Source organism: Lotus japonicus, chromosome 5, assembly GCF_012489685.1.
Source record: "Lotus japonicus ecotype B-129 chromosome 5, LjGifu_v1.2".
In the NCBI taxonomy this organism is placed as follows: Eukaryota; Viridiplantae; Streptophyta; class Magnoliopsida; order Fabales; family Fabaceae; genus Lotus; species Lotus japonicus.
In genome coordinates this window covers 61,465,879-61,490,647 of record NC_080045.1, presented here as the reverse complement: position 1 = coordinate 61,490,647, position 24,769 = coordinate 61,465,879, and the positions used below count along the sequence as shown (strand labels likewise).

The window sequence follows — 24,769 nt, the reverse complement described above, 5'->3', positions numbered from 1 at the left end:
CTATTAGATCCAAAATTGACAAGAGGAAACACCTCTTAGCAGTGGTTTGGCCTCGGATTTGAGAAGAGGAGGTCGAAAGCTTCAAGAAATTGCCCTTGATTTTCAGAACGAAGCTCGCCGGAGAAGACACCGGTGGCGGCTAGGGTTTTGTTTCTCCTCTGTTCTATGTAGCTTCTCGCCGCTCCTGAAGGTGGTGGTGCTCGCGGCTCTGGACTGGACAAGGAAGAGGCGTCACGGTGGTGATGGCTGGTACGTTGTGGATGGAAGTAGAAGAAAATGATGGTGGTGAGAGGGAGTATGCGTGGCTGCTGCAACGTTGAGGAGGTGAGGATGATGGTCTTTTGTTGTTAAGGATGAAGAAGGAATTATGGTGAGGATTGTGAGGTGCTGCTCATTGAAAGGGAGAAGGGAATGTGGGTGATGTTGGTTTTGTTCTGCAGGAAAAAGAAAAGGGAACGAAGAAGAAGGAAAAAAAAAGGACTAAATTGAAGTTTCAATGTTTCCCCCCAATGTTCCAATCCACGTGGCTAGGAGAGATGCACACGTAACGTGCCAAATCATCGTCTCCGTTAACGTTTACTAACGGGAGCAGAGGCAGGGACCAACGTGATCGACGTTTGCCAACTTCAGGGACTACGGGCGACATTTCCTTAGAATAGGGACTAATATGCCCGACACCTACAACTTTAGGGACCAAAGTGACCATTCACCCGTTTTTATTCTTTACAAAATGATTGTGAAACATCAAGTAGTTGGTCTAATGAAGTATGATAAAGTCTCGTATCTGGGAGATTGTTCTGCTAGTCCTCTTAGGATAGGTATACGTAAGTCTTTTATAGTGTTTTTTGAGTTTGAAAACATTTTTCGCCTTGAATTGAGACACTATCCTCTCCTCTCACCTTAATTTTTCATGTCACAAGAAAAAAATGATTGTGTAAATAGTCACCTCCGATCTAATATAATATAAAATATATATATATATATATATATATATATATATATATATATATATATATATATATATATATATATATATATAGCATGGCTCATTTGAATTTTTACAAGGGAAAATATATTTATTATTAAACAAAACCCAAGAATAAGCCATTTACCCAACTGATTTTCATCAAACATAATTGTTATGTTGGTAGAATTACTCACATTTTTACAATATCTAACACTTCACACAATTCTTATTATGGGCTTTCGTGCTGTATGGCATAGTCACAAAGTTATTTAAACAATATCTAACACTTCACACAATATGTTTCTACTGTCTTTGGGCTTCTGTAGATATAGCTGTTTGTTTTTGGCTCCTTAGCCTTGGGCTTGGCCCGTTATCAATGAATCATCACTCTTTGATAAAAAAAAACACTTCACACAATATAAAAAAAAAAAAACTTTTTGTATACATCGAAAAGATATAAAAAAAATCTAACGCTTCACAAATGAAAGATAATGGTTTTATGAAATATGTCCACATTTACATATTTAACTTAGTTTAGAAAATGTCAATAATTTATATTAAATATTATAATTAAAAATTTGTTTAAATAATCAATTTATACATATGTGAGAAATTTCAAGATTCAACACCCGCTGCACACACTTTAGTGAAAGGAATATATACTTACTAGTGTTTTTTACCCGCGCGTTGCACGGGAAATATTTCTATTGTATTTGATACGTTAATTAATACTTTAATTATTAAAAATATATTAAACAACGAATGAAATAGAAAAGTCAGAATTGATGAGTAAAGTGGACATAAAGACTTCTCTTCTAAGCCCGATTGAGACCAAGAGGAACTCATTTCACATTCTTTGTAAATATGAAGACGATAACACAAATCATAGATATAATGAATTATCAACATATTAATCTTAAAAAAAATTAATGTGATAGTAGCACAAATCAGGATTGTGTAAGATATATCATAAAGTATAACATTATTGTGCTTATTCCAACTAAGTAGGGATGACAATAGGTAGGTACTATAGTACCATCTCCATACCCGCGTTTTTAAAAATTACATGTACCCGTCTTCATACTCACGTGAGTAGCAACTCGAAGCTCTCCACTTTAGACAATTCAATGTCATTACAGGAAGCTATCCATCTTTGCCAAAATCTAAATCTATGGATGACAATGAGTTTCAAAATCATAGGGTACCCGCAAAAAATATTCATTATAGGTAGGGTAAAAAACCGCTAAATGGGTATGAGGTTGAGTATAGATAATTACCCGCAAAAAATAGAGGGTATGGGTGCGGGTATGGGCACTATAGTACCCAATCGGCCCATATCCGCACACACATGTTATCATTATTATTATTATTATTATTATTATTTGGGAATATATTAACAAATTAACTGAAGCTATAACTTTCAAACTCACTCTTTTTAAAAAAAAAAGTTTGGGATATATTAATTAATACTCTAAAAATAAATAATAAATAAATTAAGATAAAATCAAGAAATAAACCACCTAAATCCTAATCAAATCTAAAATTTAAAAATGTATTTTTTTTACTCTAAAAATAAATCAAAAATAAATTAAGATAAAATCAAGAAATAAACAACATAAATCTTAATCAAATCTAAAATTTTAAAATGTATTTTTTATGAGAATTAATCTGAGAATGACACGTATTATTATTTTTCTTCCAATTAGTGAATACTCTGCACCCTAGAAGATTTTCTTTTCCTCAATCCTTTTGCTTTTAATTAAGAAGATAAAAGCAGGAATCCTTGAAGCATATGACATCTTACAATTAGTTGAAGAACAAAATCAATTCATAAAGAAGATTGAAACAGAAACCCAAAATGAAGTATTGAAGAACAAAATACCCTCCTTCACCAATTTGAAAGGATTGTGGTGAAAGAATTGTATTTAGTGTATTTGTGAATCTTGAGGTGGAACCCTTGTGAAACAAAAAATCAAATGAACATTTCAGTCAAGAGAAACAAAAAATGGTGTATTGCCCCATATGTGCGCACCCCAGCAAATTATCTATAGAAAAAAACAAAATAATTCTCTCACCCAAAATAATTGTGGTTACTTCACCAATAAACTTATACTAACAATCAATTTAAATTGAACTTAAGGAAATATATAGAGTAAAGTAAGATAAGTCACCCAATTGGCATACTAAAACATGAGTATATGCAAAACTAATGAGTTTGAGGAAAACATGAACCAACCTTAAAAATGAGCTAACCATACTCATGAAGATTAAATGTGAGTTCTTCATATATTTTCATCAATTTGACTGACCTGTGCATCATTAAAAAAAAATTAGTAAGTTGTACATCATTCACATACAGTGCAAATAGTATGCTTATACACACAGCTCAAACATGATGAATAAAAACGTGCAAAATTTGATAAATGAATATAAATTCAGGCTATCCTATGTTTCGTAAATTTCTATAAATTATACCAAAATCTGGTTTAGAATGGCTTCACACGCATGAATTTCTTCAAACTATACTAAAATCTGGTTTAAAAAAATATAAAAGCGGAAGTAGAACAATAGAAAAAACATTACGTCTTCAACAATGATTCGTTAAAGGGTCTATGCAAAAATTTGTAAACTTTTGGATCAAAACACACAAAATATGTGAAATTTAAGAATCTAGGATTGAATTACGAACAAAGGATAAATTGAAATAGCACAAACCATCAATCACAACATGATAAACTCTTCTTCACGTGACATCATCTTACAACATACCTCTGTCGTGATCGCGACATGTGGCAGAGGTAGAATAGCAGCTATCAAATCTCTGCGTGTCCATGGTAGCTTTGTGGACCCTCAGCACCAAATCAACTCCCTTTTCTTAGAATTAGCATTAAATAAATAATAAGATAAATTAAGATAAAATTAAGAAATAAACAACCTAAATCCTAATCAAATCTAAACTTTAAAAAGGTACTAAATAAAGATAGATAAAAACTACCAAAATCTAGCAAATCACAATAAAAAACTCATAAAATCTTGAATTAAATAAAAATATGAAAATTCAATAAAAATACCATAAAAATTCATTTATACTCTAAATGTAACTCAAAAATAAAATAAAATATTTCATGAAATTAAAATTAAATAAATAATAAATAAGGATAGATAAAAACTATCAAAATCTAGCAAATCACAATAAAAACTCATAAAATCCTGCATTAATTAAAAATTTGAAAATTCAATAAAAATTAATTATTATACTCTATAAATAAATGTAAAATAAAATATTTCTTGGAAGTAAAATTAAATAAATAATAAGATAAAATTAAGAAATAAACAACCTAAATTCTAATCAAATCTAAAATTTAAAAAGATACTAAATAAAGATAGATAAAAACTACCAAGTCTAGCAAATCACAATAAAAACTCATAAAATATTGAATTAATTAAAAATCTGAAAATTTAAGAAAATTTAATTAATATACTCTAAAAGTGAATCTAAAATAAAATAAAGTATTTTCTGGATTTAAAATAAATGATAAGATAAATTAAAATAAAATTAAGAAATTAACAACCTAAATCCCAATCAAATCTAATATTAAAAATGGTATTAAATAAAGATAGATAAAAACTATCAAAATCTAGCAAATCACAATAAAAACTCATAAAATTCTGCATTAATTAAAAAGTCGAAAATTCAATAAAAATTAATTATTATACTCTATAAATAAATGTAAAATAAAATAAAATATTTCCTGGAAGTAAAATCTAAAAATAAATTAAAAGACCAAATCTTATCTTTTAAAATAATATCAATCAATTATTTTAGAATATATAAAATTAAAACATATATCAATTGAAAATTATATCCTCTAACAAATTGACACGTGGAATAATTTTTATGAGAATTAATCTGGGAGCGACACGTCACTAACTTGGCCTGTGGGAGCGACACGTCATGCTAGAAATTGTTCTTTTCTAATATATATAGATATAGATATAGATAGATAGATGCCTATTAAATCAAGCACTTTTATTTTTCCATACAACAAAAAATGATTGTGTAAATAGTCATCTCCAATCTAAATGATTGTGTGAATTGTGTAAAAGAGTTATGAATTATAATATTTATGTTTTTTTTCTTAACTTCTCACAAGGAACATACATTATTTATAATAGATATTGAACAACACTACACAAAGTATGAATTTCTAGATAAAACAATACACAAACCTTAAATAGCACTAAGAATCACACGCAAACTATAAAACCCATCCCTTGGACAATCTGAAATGTATTTTCTTCATCTCATAATCTAATTAACCAAGCATGCATAAGTTCTAGACCTGCATAAGAAAATCCTTATCTTGCTCCAATCTCCCCATAGCTTCAGCCTCCAAGGTCAGCTCTACATCAATGCTCCTCCCTCCACTCTTCCCAGGATACAAATAAATCATCCCATCAAACTTGTTATTGGACCCACTCCTAACATGCTCCGGCTCCCCCCATCCAAAATCCACATCATAAACCTTAAACCTCGGTGAACTACCAACCGCCACAGAGTTCACCCCCGCATCTTTGAACTCAAAGATCTTCGGCGCACTCTCCCAACCTTCGTTGCGTTCATCAATGACTTTAGCATTGTGCGCTTCAATTGCCTTTTGTATCAAAGAAGCACCGAATTGTGGCGGTTTTGCCAACAACAACCCTGCCACTGTAACAGTAAATATAGCTTGAATTAGGTTCCCCAAGTAAGCCTCAGGCATTGGAGGGTCAACTCGTTTCCGACAATCTGCAAAGACAGTGAACACGGTGTGGTCTTCTGGTTTAATGTTGCGTGCATGGATGATGTGGCGCCAAATGTGGACAGAGAGAGTCTGAAAGGTTGAGAATGGTTTTGAGCCGTCCGATGGAGGTTCGTTAATGGTTGACTTGATTTTATCGATGTCTGACTCAGAGAAATTGAAGATCTTTTCCCTTAGTGGTGGGTTGGGCATGGGCTTCACTTCATCAATGTGGGGGGTTGTAGGCGTGCCTGAAGGAAGGGTAAGGTCGAGCTTCACACGCGTGTTTCGTGCCTTGGTCCGTTCCAAGAAGGGCGGGGCTGATGTGGAGGGAGCGCCACGACATGTCTCTGCCCATGAGCTCATGAAGTGCCACGTGGATGTGCCGTCCAAAATCGCGTGATTGAACGCGCACCCCATCACAAGTCCGTCTTTGAGCTTGGTTAGCTGTGGACAAAACAATATTATGTTGTTGTTATCATCCAAATTATGAAAAATAAACAAGAAAAAAAATTACCTACACATATATTTAGTATATTTGTTAATAGAATTCTTATTCTTATAGGTGTACATACAAAATTCTATGAAATATTTCTGAGACATACACGTTAACGCTATTTTTAAAACTATTTTCTTAGTTTGGGTTGCTCTGGACTCAGATGCACAAACTGACAAAAGTAGAAACAGAACATCAAATGCTTTCAACCAATTTTGAGAAAAAAAAAACAATTTCAATTAATGTATAGCCTGATGCTAAAAAGTAAAAACAAGCACAGCATAAAGAACAAAACAGGGAGGCTTTGCAGTCTTATTGTGTTAATAAACAGTTTTTATTTAGATTAATCATAACAATTTATCACAAAAATTAATGATCTATAATATACAGGAAAGAGGTGTAGAGAACCTCTCCTGCAGAGGATCCAATTCAATGAGGCTATACTATGACTATATAAAGGTCTGATGAGGCTATATATATCTAACACCTATTTATATTAATGTGGTGTCTTTTGAAAAAAAAAATGTGGTGCATTAATTAGGAGACCATCCAAAAGTCAATATAAGATTGAGTACTATATTTGGTCTCTTTCTACATTCATATCAAGTATCAACATAAGAAATTAAAATATTTGAACTGAGTGCAGGTTAATATTTGTGGTTTTACTAGTATAATTGTCTTGTGTGATGTAGGAGGGGTTTATACTTTATTCTGAAGTTGTATACTCCCTCCGTCCCTAATTATAAGCTAACATTGAGACTTTTTTTGTGTCACTAAATATAAGCTAACCTTGCAAAAGTTAATATTTCTTTCCATATTCACCCTTGCATTTATTGGTAGTGGAGCACCACCATTAGTAGTACAATGATGAAAAAGTGTTATCATAAATAGGGGTAAACATAGAAAGTTGTACATTTTTTTTGAAAACCAATGCATCAATTAAGGCTTTCTTAATAAGTGTGATTTTTACAACTTTAGCTTATAATTAGGGACGGAGGGAGTATATCTTATCTACTTTAATAGAATAAACTATTATCAAAACAATCGCCATTAAATTAAACGCATGATAAGACATTTTTTTTTTCCAAAACTCCTTTTATTTTTGCAAGTATTAATGAACAACGTGAAAAGGCAAACATAGCTGCTTTCAGGACTCATGACTTTATATATCTATTATAGAAAGTATTAGCTTGTATTTTTGTAAAAGGCTAAATATTCTACAATTTGAAGTTTTGACTACAAAATCATAAAATCACATGACAACAAGATTACCATCGAGCATGATTATAATAAAAAAATATATACGTGCACGTTTGAACTAATTAATTAAACTACCTGAACTGCCAACAAAGGCCTGTGCATCCCTTCCAAATTCAAGACCTCAGTGAAAGGCACCAAATCCTTCAAAATGCTGCTACTCTCAGCCACTGTGAGATCTGCTACCTCAATCTCATCAGCAATGGCCTCTGTGACCTCCACACCAGCCATGTCATCATCATATTCCACTTGGAACACTTCCTCTTCATCTCTCTTTAACTTACCTGCCAGTTGATGGAAATCTTCCAACACCACACTGAGTCCATCTTTCAGTTTCTCCACCATTCCCTCAAAATCACCATCCCCTTTGTAAAAAAGCAGCTTCTGGTTGTAGTAGAAAGCTAGGTAGGGAAGATCAAATGTGACCAATTGGCACTCTTTCTTCCCAATATTCTTGTTGGGTTTCACATGGCTTTTGCCAGTGATTTTGATCAGATTCTGATGTTGTTCAATTGCCATTTTGGGAGAAAATATTGAGAGAAAACAACCTTAAAGAAAAGGTGCAGAGGAAAATAATGTCAAAGAAATTAAAAACTGAATGTGTTTATGTGAGATGAGTTCATATGGTATTTATAGACAACTGCATGAGTGTTTGAACAACTTAATTTTATGGACTTCATGAGCGGTTGTGACCAATTAATAGTCTTACTTGTTACTGTTGGATCTGGTAGGAGGCCTTGTGACATTAAATTATACTTGGAAACCTATGCGCGTGACAGAATAATGTGCTTGTATATAGCACTAGCTGGTACTATCATGAATTCTCTCATGAATAAATTTTATCATATTAAAATTTGAGTTTAATTTTGATGCTAACTAATTAGGTTTTAAAAATTTATCATGTCAGCCAATTAAATTAATTTTTTTTTCACATTTATAAAATCAAATTGATTGACGGTGTATTTTTTTTATACTGTTATTAGTGTATGAAACTTTTTTCTCTTAACATTTTATTTTGTGTCTATTTTACATATTTTTACAATAAGAAGTTAATCAAGTTATATATCTAAATCACTTAACGTCTGTAACCTAAAAAATCACTTACTAACATCTAACTAATTTGATTATAACCAAAATAAATGCTAAGAAGCATGTCATCAAATAGAACAAAAGTTAGACTAAGCTTGTAATTTAATTTGTTGGCATGGGGGTCAACACAGTTGAAAAAGTTGGTTCAGTCTTCAAATCAACGTAAAGCACCTGCCAATCTGCCATTAAAGGTTGAACCATTTTTCTATGTCGCCGTCCGTTCTGTTAAGGATATGCATGCGCTGCTTTTTGCGACACTTGTTTGCCGTCTAATTAGAAAGTTTTCACAACTTAATCTCTCAATTTTTTTTAGTTAAAATTATTATTAACTAAAAAATTATTTTGTTTTAAATTATATTTCATTTAGAAAAAATAAGAACTAGATTTTTTTGTAATTTTACTTGTACTTCTTAACTAATATTAACATAATTTGTCGTTATATTGAAAAAAATTATGAGTTATTTTACTCTTTTTATTTGATAATTACTAGTAATTAAGGTTTTTTCTATATAAGGAGTAATGATGTGATCCAAGCTCCTTTTCTCTATGCATCTTCTACAAAGTGTTTGATTAGCTCAGCCTCATTGACCTTGTCAATTCGGCCAAAAGAAAAAAGAATGAACAAAAGATAGAGGAGGTAAAAAGTGTTAGCCGTCACAAGTCTTCAAGGAATGAAGATTTGATATGCCAAGGTAGAGGAGAAATCAACCTTACAATCTTCATAATTCAAGGAAATCTCTGGAGAGAAAAGGTAGAAGTGTTTTAACACTCACAATGAAAATGCACTCAAATGAGTAAGTGTAAGGAAAAACAAAAGCCTTACTATATAGGGCTGAACTTTGCATTGTTGATGATGAATTAGAAGTTAATCACAACCATTAAGTTTTACTCAAATGAAGGGCTAGGATGAGGAGTAAGTTTGAAGAGTTACTCATGGAGTAAATGAAGCCCCCTCATGTAAAATAGGCAAAAAAAAACTATATAAGAATTTAATGACTCTCTAGCCTTCAAGCTATCTGTAGAAGCCTGAGGCAAGCATGCATCAAGTAAATGCACTAAGAACATTTTTGTTAGAATTTAATAACAAATAATTAATATTGATTTGCAATTTGGATTGATTAATGGGTGTTTGCTATGATACCTTAACCCAAATCAAGGTATGGTACCCAAAATGAGATAATTCAATAATAAAGAAGCATGTTCAAGTTATAATTTTGATGTTATTTTATCGTAGTGGTGCAACATTTCATTCTTAGAAACATGAGATTTATAAGTTGTGTTTTTTAGGCTTTGTTCATCCGTCAATCATGGTCATTTTGCGTGCATCTCAACCATCATCGTTCATATCTACAACTAAACCATTTTTTATTAAAAAAACAAATTTCATAAGATGAAATTAATTGAATAGTAAAATGAAATTCGAAAATGTAAATTTTACCTAAAAAATTATAATAATCATTTATTAATTATTCAATGCGGGTACCATACCCAAAATATTTTATGGGTACCACAGAATTTACCTGATTAATGTATTAGGTCTGATCTAATTGAAAAAAAAATGAAGTGAGTTGCATTCTAATAATCGATGTCTCATTATAATAAATGAAGTACCACAACATGACCACATCCATTAAAAAAAACAAGTTTACATGATCAACAAATGTAAAATAACTTATTAGTTAATCATTGATATAAAATGGTATCATGGGATCAAGCTGAAGTAGTGATCTGGTTCAGCACAAGGTATCTAGCCCTATTAATAGTCATGAAACACAAATACAAATGCTCCTCCAATTCATCTAATTGATCACTAAAATTACATTGATTTTTTTTCAACAGGAGTGCCACTTCACCATCAGGTTGAATTTTGTCATTTTTCCTCTCAAGCCAAAACTTAACCATAGTCCTCATGTGCTCAAGCTCATCATTTAGTCGAGCCACAAGCCGGACCGTTGTCTCCATGTCCTTGTTCAATATATAAGTTCCTTTGGCGGCTGTGTCAAGTTGAGCCGCCACCATAGCCAACTTTCTTTCCGAAGCCAAATTCATTGAAGCCAGTGCTGGCATAGCCACCAGTAGTGCAAATCCATGAGCCGCCACAAGTACAACAAGCGAAGCCGTTATAACTATCACGAGAAAACAAGTTGAACCACGTTTTAACCTAGCTATCAATCGGAGCTTGGCTTGGGCCGTGTCTCGGCTTGACTCGAATTGCTTTTGTAATATGGAGCAACGGGCTTGGGTGGCCTGAACTTGACATGGAGATGGGCTAGATGTTGCAAATGGGTTTAAGGAGTTGGAAAATTCAATTAAATGGCTCATTACTAATGAAGAAGGATTTTGATGGGTTGGAACAGAATGAAGAATGGTCTTAAATGATGTATACTTGAAACGTACACGATCAATGTCTTTTAATAGGTGACTGCATAGTAGAGAAGCATTTGCAGTGTGGGCAAAATAATCTAATAGGAGAGAATGGATCTTGGGCTGGTATTGGACTTCAGATAAAATTCGAATAACCGTGGGTTGATCTGGATCCAATAGGTGTTCTGCAAACAAACGATAAGAGGGAAGTCGAGTCGATGTGGTGGACTCTCTCGATAAACAAGCATAGGACTCATTGTTGGAATATGCATTTACACGTGTCCAAAAATCAATATATGACTCGGTACGAAATGCATTTGCATATTCCTCTTGCACGTCCACACATGTTTGATGATTTGGAGAATTAGTCTTACACCCTGAATCACCAAAGAAATTCATCATGTAATACATACATTACCATTAAATAATATACTATTTCTCTAGTACCCTTTAAAACGAAGAGGTTTTGTATATTTTGCATTGATATGCCATGTTATCTTCTATAATATTTTGTATAATTTACAATTTAGTCATGATATTTTAAACAATATACTGAAGAATAATGAATCATCTCATTTTTAGAGGGTATGGAAGCAACCCCCTAATAATATTCTTTTTATTTTTTAAATATTAAAAATTTATTTCTTTATTACTTCAAAAAGTTTAAAACAACATTAACTATTACTTTGGGAAGTATACTAATATTTTTATTTGATAAATGATTTTATATACTTAGTATGAGATTAATTAATAAATAAATGGTATAAAAAACAAATGCTCTGTTTTACAAAAGCAGAACAATCATCTTCCTTGAGCGAAGAGTGACTTATTAACATGTGAAATTTCATTCTTATATCCATAAGTATATCTTCAAGCTGTACCAAGGTTGGCCATTTTATCATTTTGATAGTACTAATCATAAAGCCTCTATATATGTTCAATATTTACCAGGACACGAAAACAACTTTTTCATCCGCCGAATCATTTTGTTCCTCATTTCTGTTTCAAGATAATAAATTGATTCTGCAGATAAAAAATGCAAGAGAAAAATCAGAAGATCATATAATGAATCATGGAAATTGTTAAAAGGAACAAGCTTGAGAAGAGTGTCAACAATAATATGATATTTTTCCGAATTGAAATTGAACAATAGGCCAACCTTTTCTGAGATATTAACGGATGAAGCTTTTGCACTTGAATTGAAATCTTCTTGTCGATAAAGGAACTCAGAGAAATTGTCAAGAAGGTACTGTTCTCTCTGCAAGAGAATTTTTTTCGATATTTAATAATTTTAGTTTTTGCTTTTGCTTGTAAGTAAGACTTAAGAAGATAATACAATCTTGTAACATCTTGTAGTGTACGTGAAGGGTGGTGGTGAACTTGGTTTGGCGTGTTGGAAGTGAGTTCTAGAATCATACCCTGTCGTGATCTCAAAGCAGTATAGTTATAACTTATAAATATATAGTTATCCTCCACCAACATGGTAATAATGAGATAATAAGAGTTTGTTTTGTTTAGATGTAAGTCCCACATCAGAAAAATAAACAAACCAAACACTTGGAAACTATTATAAAATGTTGCATCTAACGAGTTTAATAGTATCTTTGCGCTTGGGGCAATGACGCAGCTTATGAGGTTCTAACCGAGGCGCGTCTATTGCTGGTTGAAAACTATTTCCAAACCCCCTCTTAGGCCTGGGTTCACCCCTGGCCTTTGAGAATTTCTGGAAGGGCTCCCTTAGGGGTAAAGCCCTACAATTGTAGTTCTAATTATTTTATTATTTAGTTCAATTCATTAATATTATACAATTGATCAAGAGTCAATTATGTATTTTCCCATTATCCTCGTTTTGTTGCCATGATATTTTGCTGGAATTGTAGGTTGATTGAAGACCTTGCTAAAGTTCATAAGTTTGATATGCTTATATTGGTGGAAACTCATGCTAGTGGAGCCACTGCTAGGAGAGTTTCAAGCAAATTGTGATATGATAGCTTTGAAATTGTAGATTCACGGGCAAGCTGGAGGTATTTGGATCTAGTGGAATGATGTTGTTTGGAATGAATGCTGTTAGAGTTTCTTAGTTTTTACATTTTTCTGTGGAAAGGGGTCAGTAATGTAGTTTCTTGGGCATCTAACTGCTGTGTATGTGAGTCCTGACTTTATTACTAGAAGAGAATTGTGGGCTCAGTTGGGGCTGTTGCATAGTGAGATACATTGTTTATTGGGAGACTTCAATGCTACATTACATGATTTTGAGAGAACTGGTAGTAATGTAATATCAACACTGCTCCTAGGGATTCTCAGATATTCCAAAGAGCGAGATGTAAACAGTAAACTTGGACAGGGTTCTATGCAATTTGGAGTGGAGAATTTTGTTTCCTTGTGAATAGTTTCAAGCCATAAATTTGAGCTGAACATATCGGGGAGGTAGCCCAGGCTGATCATATCTGGCTCTCCCCAACTCTCGAGTCTTGTTACCCTCCTCTAGCATAAATCAACTACTGCTTTTTACCGATTATGAATGAAATAAAAATAAAAATTAAACTAATATAGCATAAATGTTTACCCTCCTAATCCATCAGGAGGCCGGACAAAAAAAAAATTACGCGTATTTTTTAACAGATTATGAATGAAATAAAAATTAAACTACTATAGCATAATTGTTTACCCTGTCCTTGCTCAGTGCGCAAAGTGATCACATTTCTTTATCTTAATATAAAGAAAAAATGAAAACTTTGAACAACAAGAAGGACAGAAAAAAACATTACGCGTATCTTTGTGCTCAACTTAATGATTGAATGAAAAACGCTTTGGTCTTATAGACAAGCAGTTTTGTACTACTTGCAAAATAACCAATGTGGGCTTTCCTCAGTTGCACAAACACATGTCTTGATTAGTAAGGTTGGTGATTTTTGATAGAATAGAATATGGACAAGCTTTGCAACAAATTGACATTTTGAAAATGACGTCATTTTCTCCCTTATATTTCCCTGCTACACTCCCAAAAGCTTTTGGTATTAAAAAGAATGGACAATACTGCAAATTCTCAATTAATAATTACCATTTGATTTGGTATTAAAAAGCTTTTGATACTTTCACAAGGCTTAGTGAGTTACATTACATATCAGTGCAATTTCTTTCAAGTTGCTTTTCCCCTTTACTCATTCCGATAGGCAGATTAGAAATGCAACTTCCAATGTGAATGTGAGACTTAAGTCTCATACCTTGCTATCGGACCTTAGCATGTAGCATTTCAAATTAAATTCCACACAAGTCCCATTCACTTTTTACTGCAACAAAATCATCAGAAGACACAATGTAGCAATCTTCTATTCTAGTGTTTGTACATGATCAATCTATTAAGAAGGAAAAAAGTGGGAATAATTAGATAGTGTAATGTCTACCAGTATAATTAGTCCTTGTAATTGAAGACTTTTCAGCATAGATGCCATCACTGGGAGAAAGGATTACTTTTCAGTTTTCACCACAAGGATAGAATCAAAGAGAGACCACAAAGAACTCTACAGAAAAGAATGCTGAATGATGCTGAGAATGGATTTTCTTTGATGTGGGACCCCTGTTCATATAGGAGGGACTGATTTTATTCGATGTGAGTCCTATCCATTAAGGAAAGAATTTTAACAATGTTAATTAGTTAGTGTTGAGAATGTTTTTAATCGTAATTTTCATCAAAACGTTTTTACCTCAGTAGCCCAGAGATCAAAACATCAAAGTGAACAATAGCGATAAGACATGAAGAAACCCCTTCTACCCAAACCGAATTAGCAAAGGTGAAAGCATTCATAGCCAGTAAGTCAGTGACATTATTACCGCTCCTAGGAATAAAAGAGAGACTAACATGATCCAAAGACAGAAATAGTACAACAATCCTAAATAATCAAAGCTAAATAAAAAAGAGCCTCCATGAGTACCCCCACGGCCCCACCACTGAAAGAGCTGTATGCAATTTGTCTTAAAGAACATGGTCCTGAAACTAAACCTCCCCGCTAGCAACATATATACCATTGTAATTTGTATCAGCTAAATTAAATCTTATATATAAGGGTCATGATCATCTGTAACGAAAATATAATCAAATTACAAATTTTTCCTACTTTTTTTTCCATTCCTTTCGTTTCAATTCCATCCCTATTTTCTTTACTTTAACTTAAAGTTCTGCCATTTACCTATTGGTTTTACCTTTATAATTCAGGTGTTTCATTATTTACTTAGCCGTAGACTATTCCTCAAACTATAACCTGATTAGGAGAATCAACTAAGCTAATCACTTAGCCTGAATTCTTTTGACTGAACCCCTTAAAACTTATGTGAACCAGCAATAGCTAATGGTTACTTTTAAAATTCAAGTACACCCTCCGGTCACATATATAAGTAAAAAACACTTTTTAGGTTCATTCACTTAATGAATTCATTCAAGTGGATACATTCATTAAGTGAATGAACCTAAAAAGTGTTTTTTGCTTATATATGTGACCGGAGGTTGTAGTTTTGTATCTAAAACCTAGGAAATTACAGTTTTTGAATTGTAGTTAGTAAATACTGAGAAATGAGAATGGATTTTCTTTTATGTGGGACCTTTGGAGGGAATGGACTTTACAATTGCGAAACTCTTAGCATACGCCTTCGTTTAAATTCTGTGTTCAGTTAAGTTTTAGATACTTTCATATTTCACATTGTCTATATAGTTATGAAGAGAATTCATTCAAGAATCAAGGCTCAAAGTGGGGGAGATGTCTCCCATATGTCTCAATGTTTTTTTTTATGTAAGTAGTCTTAATTGATTTTATTATTCTTGCTCCTACTTTATTTTGATTTTAAGCTTTATATAGTTTGTTCAAAAAAAAAAAGACTTTGTATAGTTTTTTTGGTTTCCCAAGGTATCCCCACAGCCGACAACCATGGGACTAATCCCCCGAGGCTCTGAGATCACGTTAAGTGGGTGGGCCTCTCCCAACTTAATTAAGGCTTTGTATAGTTTGCTTTCAGTTTTAATTTATTCTAGATTTTACTCTAATTTAATTTATTTGATTTTCTGTTAATTTTACTTGATTTTGTGTGACTTATTTTAATCTGTTAAGTGATTTTTTTTAGTTTTAATTCTTATTATTATGTGGTTTAATATACTTTAATTTTTTTTATGAATTCTGATTGTTATTTTAATATACTAATTATTTTTATGTAACCAAAAAATACTATTTACTTTTATAATCAAGCTAGTCATTGTTTTTCTTTCCTCTGGTAACCAAAAAAAAGCTAGTCATTGTTTTCAAAAACGAAAGAGAAAAATAGAAAATAGTAGTTCGTAAATGTGATGTTTGAATTTGTTTCTTTTAAAATCTATCTTCCATGCAAATTTTTTGCATATTTCTCTTTCGTTGTTGGGCTGGGCCAACATTACCAAGAGACCACAAGCTGAAAATGGATTTCTTTGATATGTTACTTATTTTTATTTTTGAAGTGTTACTGATTCTTAGAGAAGGGAATTGATTTTTTATTAGATGTGGAACTTCCATTACAACATTAAAAAATGAGAAGCAAAGTCTTTTTTGTGTTGCATCACCGTTTTCAACTAATTTATTACATAATGTGCAAATTGCTTCATAAAACATAAACCTTAGAATGATTTTCAAATAAATTATATTTAAATGAAGCATAGTTCATACCTCAATGTAATCAAAGTAAATTTTGAACTGATATTGCAGAGTTCTCAGTAAAGAGAACTCTTCTAAAAATAAGCGTATGCCGTTTAGCGAGACATGCACACGGTATTCTTTAGTAAAAGGCGAAAGAATAGTTAGCTTTGTGCATAACTCACGGCTGCGTGATTTGACAAGATGAAAACTCGTTCAATTTATAGGACAAGAAGCTTACAACTACTTATAAACAATCGATGTGGGCTTTGGTCAGTAGCATAGAGACACAACTTAAGCAGTAGCTTTCGCTCCCCATAGTCTAGAGATTTGTCACCCACTATATCACTGTGAAATGAGTGATTCATACTTTCCATAGTTGTTGCTGCCAAATGGTTTAGCTGGGATCCATCTTTGAAGCACTGATGCAATTCAATTTTAACAATAGCTCCATAAAAAGGTTTCTGATTTTTATTGTTGTTGCATGGTGTGAATTTGGCAGGTTTACATGTTTGAATTATAATCACTTCCACACAGTTCAATAGAACTTACTCTATCAAAATGAACAAGCTTTGCAACATATTGATATTATATATATAGTTAAAAACTTGACATATTGTAAATTCCAATCACTCATCAAGATCGATAACTGGTTGATTTTCATTACTCTATTTACCTGAATCGAGGTTTGGAATAAGATTCAGACACCCTAAGGGCTGTATACTATCAGCCTCTCCCATTTATTTGTTAGGACTTTGGACTGAGTGGTTTGTCATCTCACTTTTACATGTCGGAAGAAAGAAGACTTTGGACTTTTCGAAGAAACCAAGATTCTGTACCTGGTATAGCAAATTCTATATCCTACAAAGCTTCAAGTCTGATAGTTCTATGCAATAGTGATGGAGTTTTCTTACAAGTCTGATAGTTGAAAAAAGAACATAACAAAACAAAGGAGAAGAACTCAATCTAGCATTTTCTATTGCTGCCATTGAAACCAACAACACCTTGACCAAAGAGATTATTGATTGGCCACAGCCACAAGAGGATTCATGCTCCCAGCATTTATTGTGTTCAGAAAGCCTGCAGTGTAGAATTCCACAGGTTTAGAAGACCCACTTGTAGTGCTGGAACAGTTGCTGGGCCAGAATAGATATTGAAGACCCTTTCGTTTCCAAGTAGCTTGGCTTTCTCACCCTCTTTTCCCCTCATTCTTTTAGGATAACTGGAAAAGTGAGCTTGACTAGGCTAATTCCTTGAATGATTTGAAGGAGGGCTTGATAGGGTGGAATAGAGATGTGTTTGGCTGTTTGCCAACATTGTTAAATGAAAAAGGAGTTTGCAAGGTAGACTGAATGGGATTGATGCTTAGCCCTTGGTCATGATCCCTTCTTGCAACAAGAGTTGTGTAAGGAAAATGAGGACGTCTTGATATAATTCCAAATTTCCAATAATTGTTAAAAAAGTTTATTTTAGAGACTTAGGGATGTATAATAACCTACCACTCTTAAACTAGAATGTGACATTGAATCTAAATGAACAATTAACTTGATTTTCATAAAATATCGTAGAGTGTCCAAGTGAATAAGGCCCCGTTTGGAAAAACAGCTTAATTAAGTGCTTATGGTCATAAGCGCTTATGACATAAGCGCTTATTCATAAGCTATTTTAAGAAATTTATTGAAATAAATTAAAAATAAGTTGCATATAAGCATAAGCTGTTTTTCATAAGCTATCCTGAGTAGCTTATGAAAATAAGCCTATAGCCATAAGCTATTTACGTAAGTCCTCCCAAACACTGACATAAGAGCTTATGCTGTCAAATAAGCTCTTCCCAACTAGGCCTAAATAGTCTCGCCACAAAATTGTGCTGCACATATATGAGCTACAAATAGATATATTAAACTGATTTGGTGGGGTGTGCCAGGCCCTTGCAGTAGTGTAAGGCATGGGCGACACTCGAAAGCCCAAGTAGCAAGCTACTTTAGTGGGCCCTCCCCCTTAAAAAATTAATTTAATATCGTGTGGACGCATGGCCCACATATCAGATATTAAACTGATAAGAACAGATACTACACTTGATCTTAGCCAAAAGGCCGAGAAAGGTATGCTTATCCTCTACACTTGTCTCGCTATTTATAGCTCGTAATGAAGGGCTCTTCGCTGATAGCTTCCGATGTGGGACTCATATATCCACAGACTTAGCACTGCAGTTACTCACTATGTAACGAAGAATGATATTTGGTTTCATTCTGAATTAAGAAACTCAAGTCGTTAAAAGAGCACAGCCAATTAGCTTGGAGTTACTACTATAAGGTTTCCATAACCAACTCCTGAGCATTCTTCCAAGTGCAGAGTGAACATTTAAATTGGAAAATTCTCACTAGCTTCTTTAAGCTAGCATTGAGTAACACTTGCAGGATCCTAAAGTTCATCGCAGAGAAACCAAGAATAGATAAAGTATATCTGTTTTTCCTTAGAGTTTCAATTGTGCAGCAATCATTGAGTCCCATACAAATAGCAGAGGGCTGTATGAGTGGTCGAAATCTTCTATCTCTTTCGGGTTCTAGTTGCTATCTTTAATCTCTATCTCATTCTGTTGTTAGCAACTAGTACACCGAGAGAGGGAAAACTTCGATCTCTTGATAATAGACAAGGAAAAGGTTTTCCATGTATTTAATTTATATTGGAAGCAATGAGCAATCTGTTAGCACTTGTTAGCCGCCCAATGTGGGCTCTAACAAGAAAGTCATTTACATTTTGTCACGACGTTTGGATGATGGTCTCACATCAGTTGAAAACTTTGAAAGAATACAGTTTGAGAAAAGTCCAACATCGACAAAATAATTGGTAGTGAAGGTCTCTATTGGGGGTCAAGTAGCTATGTGGGACTTATATATGAATTATACTATTAGTAGCCGCGGTTCCTTAAGTATTAATGGCTTGCATATCAAAATTACTGATACTTTTTAAGAAAAATTACTAAAGAAGCTGAGAATGGATGTTCTAGGATGTGGTACTTATGCATAGATAAGGAAGGGAATTGATTTTATTCGAAGTAGAACTTACCCATAGAAATGGGAATACAACATTCATCGAAAATTAGAAGCAACAACTGCTAATTTACAAATTAACTGTAAAACAGAATAAACGTTGTATTTCAAATTAATTAAAAATATTACGTAGTTTCTAGACAGATAACTAATTACGAGATATGAATATCTCATTGTAATTAAAATAAATAAATTTTGAACTAATAAGCGTATGCCGTTTGATGAGACATGCACACGGTATTCTTTAGTAAAAGGCGAAAGAATAGTTCGCTTTGTGCATAACTCACGGCTGCGTGCAGATGACAATGAAAACTCGTTCAATTTATAGGACAAGCAGCTTACAACTACTTATAAACAACCGATGTGGGCTTTGGTTTGTTGCATAGAAACACAACTTAAGCAGCTACTTTGGCTCCCCATAGTTTAGACTCTTGTCACCCATCTCTTTCATCCACTCAATTCTCACTCTCTTTCATATATTGTAGCTCATAATTCATCTATTTTATCTCCACATATGAGATTAAAAGAGGAAAAACGAAGTTGTCATTGAAGCTTCCTCCCATAGAAGGGGATCAAACCTCTGCCTGGTTTACAGGATCTATATCACTAACAAATCAATGACTCAGACTTTCCATCTTGTCGCTGCCAAATGACTCAAATTTGGTAGACTCTAGAGTCTAATCACCCTTCTCTCTCGACTCTCACCAAGTCGATGCTCACTCTCTTTTTCCCTATATTTTATCTCAAAACCTCTGGTTTACCGGGTTCTATATCACTGTGAAATCAGTGATTCAGACTTTTCAAGTTGTGGCTGGCAAATGATTTGGCTGGGATCCTTCTTAAAGCACTGATGCAATTCACTTTAAACAATAACTCCATAAAAAGGTTTCGGATTTTATTTTTATTGTACGGTGTGAATTTGGCAGGTTTACATGTTTGAATTATAATCACTTCCACACAATTCAATAGCACTTACTTTATAAAAATGAACAAGCTTTGCAACATATTGACATTATATAGAATATAGATAGTTAAAAACTTGACATATTGTAAATTGCAATCACTCATCAAGATCGCATCAACTGATTGATTTCATTACTCTATTTACCTGAATCGAAGTTTGGAAATTGATTCAGCCTCTCCCATTTTCTTGTTAGGAGTTAGGACTTAGAACTGAGTGATCTTTCATCTCACTTTTACATGTCAGAGGAAAAAAGACTTTGGACTTAAAGCTTTGCCAAGAGAACAAGACTTTGTATCTGGTATAGTAAGTTCTATATCCTACAAAGCTTCAAACTTAGCTAATTGTTGCTGCCACAGAATAAATAAGTTCTATGAAATAGTGATGGAGTTTTCTTACAAGTCTGATAGTTGAAAAAAGAACATAACAAAACAAAGGAGAAGAGCTCAATCTAGCATTTTCTATTGCAGCCATTGGAACCAACAACACCTTGACCAAAGAGATTATTGTCCATCAGGGCTGAAGATTTTGCACCTGATGGTATTGATTAGCCATAGGTGGATTCATGCTCCCAGCATTCATTGTGTTCTGAAAGCCTGCAGTGTAGAATTCCACAGGTTTAGAAGTCACTTCCTCTAAATAAATGATAGCAGGAAGAGTCCAATCTGCAACAGGTTCTGTAGTTTGACCATGAGGTGCAGCAGGATTGACATTGCTAATAGGCTGAGAATTTGACCCTTCAACCATTTGGACACGGTTGTTGTTGTTGCTGTTAGTTTGTTTGAATCCAAGATCATCATATTGGTATTGAGGGTAATAATAGGTGTAAGCTTCATTCTGGGGATGATTTACCTGAACAGAATCATCAGCCTGCTGTTTTCTCTTATTAGCACCATTTGAAGATGGTTGCTTTCTCTTATTCATTGGAGGCACATCATTGTCATAGTGAGGTGGTTGCTTTCTATCTCCAGCCACAACAGCAACCTCTCTATGATCACCAATATTCTGTATGCCAATGTCATGTTCATAATTCAAAATGAACTCACTAAAGCTGCTACTTCCATCATCATCATCATCCTCAGGGTGCGCATTTCTAGCCAGTGACTCCTCATGGTTCAAGACAGCCGTCAAAATTGCATTTTCCTTAGCAGTGAGCTTGTCCTTGAGGGTCCTAGAGTACCTGACAATGTTCCTAATTTTGTCAATGTCAGGGGAAATGTGCTTGACCACAGCAGTCAGCACACACACCTTCCAAGTCTTCTTAAGATCATGAGGTTTCTTGTAAGGAGGAGAACCAGGATCCTTGAGAAACCCCAACTCATGCCACCATGGTTCCTTCCCAGTTGGCCACCATGGTGGGGGAACACCTTTGTCCAGAGGGTACCTCCTCTGAGGTGGTTCACAGTGCTGCATCAGGTTAGACAAGATTGTCCCTAAAGTTGCGTCAGGGAGTTCCTGAAGAGTGTAAAATGATATTGTGTCTTCACCCTCGTTCTGTCGAGAATTCAAGTGTGAGAAATAAATAAATAAGAAGTCACATTGAATAAAAAAAATGTTGAACAATATACAAGTGAAAGGGCAACACACCTGGTCATGTTCACTTTCTTCCTCAAAATTTGCAATTGCTGCCGGGCCATCGGGATCAAACGTCGCCCTTTCCTTCCACCAGCCACGAAGATTGTCAGAGGATTCACTCACTGGCTTCCCCTTATGAGGGATTATGCTGTAGACGAATCCCATAGCATCACAATCCACCATCATCTTCATCATGTGACTGTGGAGGCAATCTTGTGCATGAGACATGGTCTTCCTCCTTTTGTTAATCTTTAGTGAATGGCTACTCTCCTTTTGTTCCCTCTCTTCCTTGAGATTCTTCAGCAGCTTGCGGTTTTTCCATATCCTTCTCTCCAGCTCTTTAATGGTCATGTCTGTTGGTTTGTATTCATTTCTTGCATTGGGGCCTCTCTTTTCTGAAGCCTTAACATTAACCATGGAACTCATATTGCTTGCAACTAGTAAGATCTCCTTTCACTTTTCTATATCACACAACCTACAAAATGAAATGCTTACGGGTTATCACATAATTGCTTACTCATAAACTATTTAGAAAAGGCTTAGCAGATATGTCAAACTAAGTTATAAGCGGATACAAGCAATTATTCCTAAGCTAATGAGCACAGTTTAATTCATAATCTATTTACATAATCTCTATCCATCATTTGTGTAGGCACTTATGCTTTAAGATAACCTCAAATAAGCTTATCTAGATAATCCTTGTCAGCTTTATGGATCACTTTAAGCTTTAATTTATATGAAAATCATTAATTAATGATAATCATTATGAAAACCAAATAATTAATAAGTTTCATAATTACAATAAAAAATTTAATGACTATAATTACCTTAATATGATATACATCCATAAAAGAAAGAACTTCACCTTTGAATTTAAATAGAAATTAATAGTAACAATTGATACAATAAATTAATTAATAGGTTCCATAATTAACTTTAAAAAGTTAATAATAATAATAACTAATCTTTAATAAGTTTCATAATTTTACTTTACTCAATTTAATTCAAATGTACTCCTTTCGTTCATAATTATAAAACTTCATTGACACAAGTGCACTTATTAAGAAAACATGTAATGAGATTAATTAATGTATTAATTTAAAAAAATATATAATCTTTCATATTTACATTTAATTAATAAATTGTATAGAATAAATTACTAGTGATAATCCAAATTTTATAATTAAAAAATTTTAATAAATGAGAAAGTAAGTATATATGAGAATAAATAATATATATTTCTAAAATTTAGCACGGTGTCTTATATAAAGGGACATCATAATGTCTCTAAAAGATCGTATAATTAGGAATGGAGGGAGTATCTCAAAGTTAAAATTTATATTTTAACTCCTATCCAAATTATTAATTGTAGTAATTATATAAAATTAAATAACTAATATGTTTCTATTACTAAGTAAATGTGAAGACTTAGGTGGATCTTTTAAAAATTAGTCCACTAGTGGATCAAGGGTGATTTCTGTAATTTTCCTCCCCCTCCCCCAACTCCTATCTCTCAACCCCATTGTACCCCCACAATCTTCATTCCTCTATGTCAACAAAGTATACATGATACCTTTCTACCGCCGATATGGGTCCGGGTAGAAAGGTATCATGCATCAAAGCTCATGCAAGTGTGCGGTTTCGGAACAGGACTTGAATCGATAACCTCAGTCACATCGCAAATTTTTACTGTTGCGCAAGGCTCCCCTTAAACTACACAAAAGGAATTCGTTTAAAATTTCTCAATTTCAATGAAATCATGGGATCACAGTTATAGCTGTATATATAAAGTGGAGCTGCAATCACTAAGGATGAGTTTTAAGTTTCATGCACCATAAACATGGCACTAAAATTGGCTTGCACTACAGTTTTTGTTTTTTTTTTTACCGCTTAGTGTGTGGCCATGAAAGTATGATCTTACCATATAGAGAGGGAGGGAATCAAATTCATCAGCAATCACTACATTATCAAGGTGTCCAGCAAAAACTATGAGGCTCATCATATACCAAACTTGAAGGCAAAGCATTACAGCTGATGCAAGGGACAGCTTAACAAAAGCCCATATATGATATATCCTTAAAAGCCAACCATGTCAATCCATTCCATACATCCTTACACAAAAACACCACATAACAAGTTGAGCCGCCACTGTGATTCCCCAACTTGTGATATCCCAACATATACAATTATAGCAACAAAGGAACTTTGAGCCTCAAGAAACTTTAGGGTTGGGAAATTAAGGAAACTTCAGAACAGCAAATACAACTTGTCAGGCATCCAATGCCTTAACTAGTTAACTCTTAACCTGATGGAGAGTTAGGACATGATGAAGAGTTGGGACATTGGATTTTATTGGAATGCCAATAGATGTGATGTTATTCTATTATTCAGCTCTAACCATTTTATATTGTAAGTATTTTGACTATTTTCTTCCCACCTACACACAGCCGATGTGGGGCTTCTTTCTACCTTGACTTGTATCTTGAAAAAGAGCAGATAATTAATCCTTCTTTTGTTCCGACAATCAAGACTCCTATGTCACTCTCCTCTCCCATTTATCTATCATTACTGTTTAGTT

General features: G+C 33.6%; 3 protein-coding genes and 4 non-coding genes across 7 annotated transcripts; 1 reads left to right on the top strand and 6 right to left on the bottom strand.

Annotated features, from left to right (window-relative positions):
- Window positions 1–5,045: 5,045 nt before the first annotated feature.
- Window positions 5,046–8,099, bottom strand: LOC130716566 (BAHD acyltransferase DCR-like). The gene is made up of 2 exons (XM_057566533.1): window positions 7,580–8,099; window positions 5,046–6,195 (listed from the first exon to the last, which is right to left on the bottom strand). Exons 1-2 carry the CDS (start codon window positions 8,018–8,020, stop codon window positions 5,305–5,307), a joined length of 1,332 nt encoding a protein of 443 aa, XP_057422516.1. The 5' UTR covers window positions 8,021–8,099; the 3' UTR covers window positions 5,046–5,304.
- Window positions 8,100–10,253: 2,154 nt separating this feature from the next.
- On the bottom strand, window positions 10,254–12,233 carry LOC130718534 (UPF0496 protein At3g49070). Its single transcript, XM_057569134.1, has 3 exons — window positions 12,114–12,233; window positions 11,903–11,977; window positions 10,254–11,331 (listed from the first exon to the last, which is right to left on the bottom strand). The coding sequence occupies exons 2-3, from the start codon at window positions 11,949–11,951 to the stop codon at window positions 10,301–10,303; spliced, it is 1,080 nt and encodes a 359-aa protein (XP_057425117.1). The 5' UTR covers window positions 11,952–11,977; window positions 12,114–12,233; the 3' UTR covers window positions 10,254–10,300.
- Window positions 12,234–12,554: 321 nt separating this feature from the next.
- Window positions 12,555–12,705, top strand: LOC130721699 (U4 spliceosomal RNA). The gene has a single exon (XR_009013621.1). It is a non-coding gene; the product is annotated as a U4 spliceosomal RNA (small nuclear RNA).
- Window positions 12,706–16,677: 3,972 nt separating this feature from the next.
- LOC130721712 (U5 spliceosomal RNA) lies at window positions 16,678–16,794 on the bottom strand. Its single transcript, XR_009013633.1, has one exon. It is a non-coding gene; the product is annotated as a U5 spliceosomal RNA (small nuclear RNA).
- A 1,721-nt stretch (window positions 16,795–18,515) lies between these two features.
- Window positions 18,516–18,711, bottom strand: LOC130721596 (U2 spliceosomal RNA). The gene has a single exon (XR_009013524.1). It is a non-coding gene; the product is annotated as a U2 spliceosomal RNA (small nuclear RNA).
- A 1,120-nt stretch (window positions 18,712–19,831) lies between these two features.
- Window positions 19,832–19,946, bottom strand: LOC130721715 (U5 spliceosomal RNA). Its single transcript, XR_009013636.1, has one exon. It is a non-coding gene; the product is annotated as a U5 spliceosomal RNA (small nuclear RNA).
- Window positions 19,947–20,748: 802 nt separating this feature from the next.
- On the bottom strand, window positions 20,749–22,763 carry LOC130718954 (protein ETHYLENE INSENSITIVE 3-like). Its single transcript, XM_057569610.1, has 2 exons — window positions 22,204–22,763; window positions 20,749–22,110 (listed from the first exon to the last, which is right to left on the bottom strand). Exons 1-2 carry the CDS (start codon window positions 22,615–22,617, stop codon window positions 21,130–21,132), a joined length of 1,395 nt encoding a protein of 464 aa, XP_057425593.1. The 5' UTR covers window positions 22,618–22,763; the 3' UTR covers window positions 20,749–21,129.
- Window positions 22,764–24,769: the final 2,006 nt, after the last annotated feature.